The sequence below is a fragment of the Gossypium hirsutum genome, chromosome A08 (assembly GCF_007990345.1).
Source record: "Gossypium hirsutum isolate 1008001.06 chromosome A08, Gossypium_hirsutum_v2.1, whole genome shotgun sequence".
NCBI classification, from domain to species: Eukaryota; Viridiplantae; Streptophyta; class Magnoliopsida; order Malvales; family Malvaceae; genus Gossypium; species Gossypium hirsutum.
Genome location: NC_053431.1, coordinates 105,240,423 through 105,242,863, shown reverse-complemented (window position 1 = coordinate 105,242,863; position 2,441 = coordinate 105,240,423). Strand labels below are relative to the sequence as shown.

General features: G+C 34.8%; 1 protein-coding gene across 2 annotated transcripts; it reads left to right on the top strand.

The window, feature by feature from the left end:
- The first annotated feature begins 589 nt into the window (after nt 1-589).
- On the top strand, nt 590-1,680 carry LOC121204479 (uncharacterized). 2 transcript variants are annotated; one of them, XM_041074309.1, is made up of 2 exons: nt 590-886; nt 963-1,680. In XM_041074309.1, exon 2 carries the CDS (start codon nt 1,008-1,010, stop codon nt 1,554-1,556), a length of 549 nt encoding a protein of 182 aa, XP_040930243.1. In that variant the 5' UTR covers nt 590-886; nt 963-1,007; the 3' UTR covers nt 1,557-1,680. The 2 variants fall into 2 exon arrangements, with proteins under 2 accessions (XP_040930243.1, XP_040930242.1); XM_041074308.1 differs by having other exon boundaries at nt 597-882.
- Nucleotides 1,681-2,441: the final 761 nt, after the last annotated feature.

Genomic DNA, 2,441 nt, shown 5'->3' with positions numbered 1-2,441 from the left:
TTGACAAAAATTAGATTATACGTACGATTCCGGACTGCCAGTACAAGGCCTGCCCCTCCTCCGCATGATTACCAATCAAAATTGAATTGGTATATTCGTTAAGATGAAAATTAAGATTACCCCAATCATCATTGAATTTATCAGTGTTGATATTATTATCAAGGTAAGACATTATCTTCTTATTTAAAGGTTGAAGAGGAACTATAGATAACTTTAGGCATTATATTAAAAATAATATTAAAAAAATAGCTATACTATATATTATTTTTGGTGAGAAATGAGATGATGGACATGGTTTTGAGATGCAACGGTTAGACTCTCATTCGTCTCGACTAATTGATATTCTTCAACAGGATTATTTTGGAACATTGCACTCAAATAGCAGTGATTAATAGTTTGTAACTTCTATTTATTACCAAAAAGGAAAAAAATACGAGTAATGAAATTTCATCGTCAACTATTGTTATGTACAAGTTTTAGTATTGTTAATTTGTAATTTGTTTGTGTTGAAGGGAACAGTAAACATTTTGATGCCATTATATCTCAACTCAAGTGTAGAGACATTAAATTGGATTGAATATTAGTAATTTTAGTGTGGTGAGGCAATTAGCGCTGCTTATCAGTTATCATCTCACAAGGAAGGGCAAGCTTATACGTCTTTTTAAATTTCCAATTTTGTAAGCGAATGTCAACGTTGGCCTTTCTCCTGCACCCACCTTGCAAGCATTTAAAAGCTATAACTAACAACTCCACTGCAAAAAAATACATAATAAAAGAAATCTAGAAAAAAACTGGAGAAAATTCATAAAGAGCGGTATGATCCAGATGGTTTGGTCTCAAGAAATAGCTTCAAAAGCTTATCTAGACACTGTTAAAGCGCTGGTAAGTAAGTTTCCCTTTTCCATAGCCTTTTACCCATGGATCTATTTCTTTTTGTATTTTAATAGCTAGCTAATTTGCAGTGTCAAAATTTCAAAGAGCCAGGCGTGTCGGAGTTCCTATCAGCCATGGCTGCCGGCTGGAACTCGAAGCTGATAGTGGAATCGTGGTCGTACGGGAGTCCCATAGCAACCAGCGTAGGCCTCGCCGTAGCGGCGCGTCACACGTGCGGAAGACACATGTGCGTAGTCCCGGATGAACGGTCAAGATTGGGCTACATCAAGGCCATGGAGGAATCCGGGACCTTGTCATCGACGGCGGTGATCGTCGGAGAAGCGGAGGAAGTGATGGAGGGGCTCCACGATGTGGATTTCCTGGTCGTGGACTTAAAGCGAAAGGATTTCGCTACGGTTTTAAGGTGTGCTAAATTGAATCATGACGGTGCGGTATTGGCATGCAAGAATGCATGCCATAGGGGCATTTCTGGGTTTAGATGGCATGGGGTGCTTGAAAAAGGGGCACGTGTCGTGAGATCTTTGTTCTTACCGGTAGGGCAGGGATTACATGTTGCTCATGCAGGAGCTAATAGGGGGGTTGTGAGGAACAAGAAGTGTCCTAGCCGCTGGATTAAGTACATCGATCATCGATCAGGAGAGGAGCATGTTTTTAGAGGATAAACCGGAAGATGCGGCGGCAATCTTATGTAAATATTATATCAGACGAAGTGAGTTTTCTTCTCAATAGGTCTAATTCTGTATGCAATCTTTGTGTATTCAAAATTTAGAAATATAGTTTTTTTACTTATTAAAATTTTAAAATTAAAATTCAATTGATAACATTATTAATTCACTTATATTAAATTTGGATATATGTTATCTATTGAGTTTCAATTTTTAAATGAAACTTTAAATATTTAAATATTACATCTTTAAATTTAATGAAAAACATATTAACAATGTGATTCTTAGAAACAAAAATAAAAAGAGTGAATTTCAAGGTTCAGAGAAGTACATGGACTGGATTCAGAATTAAACCTTGTGTTGTATAAACTTAATCTAAGTGCTTTAATATAATCTGAAGAATAAGAATGATGAAGTTAGTTAGAGTGATTCAAAATAAGTTATGATTATAAGAATACTTAGTGTAAATTTCTTACATCTATAAATGTTTCTTTATTCACAAATTTCACAAATATTGTTTCGACAATTAATGAATGTTCTAAAAATGTTGCACAACATTTACGTGATGAAACACCCTTAAAAGAAACTAACTCACAAAGGTCTAATAAAAATGAACCAAACAAATAACCCCGTTAAGAAGATCTCAAAGAGAGAAAATCAGTCATTTCTGGTATTTATTTGCAATAGTCAAATTTTAATATTTGAGTAAATAAATCTAATTTTGTTTTCACAAGCCATAAATGGAGAAGAGATTAATAAATGACTAAATCCATGAAAGATGAGATGAAATCTATGGAACAAAACAAAGTCTAAGACGTTGTCCAATGGCCAAGAGGTTCAGAATGAGTTCGATGTAAATGAGCTTTTAAAACCAAATATGAA

What these genes read in the sequence shown, in the direction of transcription:
- LOC121204479 (XM_041074308.1), top strand. Translation starts at nt 817, where the DNA reads ATGATCCAGATGGTTTGGTCTCAAGAAATAGCTTCAAAAGCTTATCTA. An exon ending in TAGACACTGTTAAAGCGCTG is followed by an intron (nt 883 to 962) that starts GTAAGTAAGTTT and finishes GCTAATTTGCAG; the next exon opens with TGTCAAAATTTCAAAGAGCC.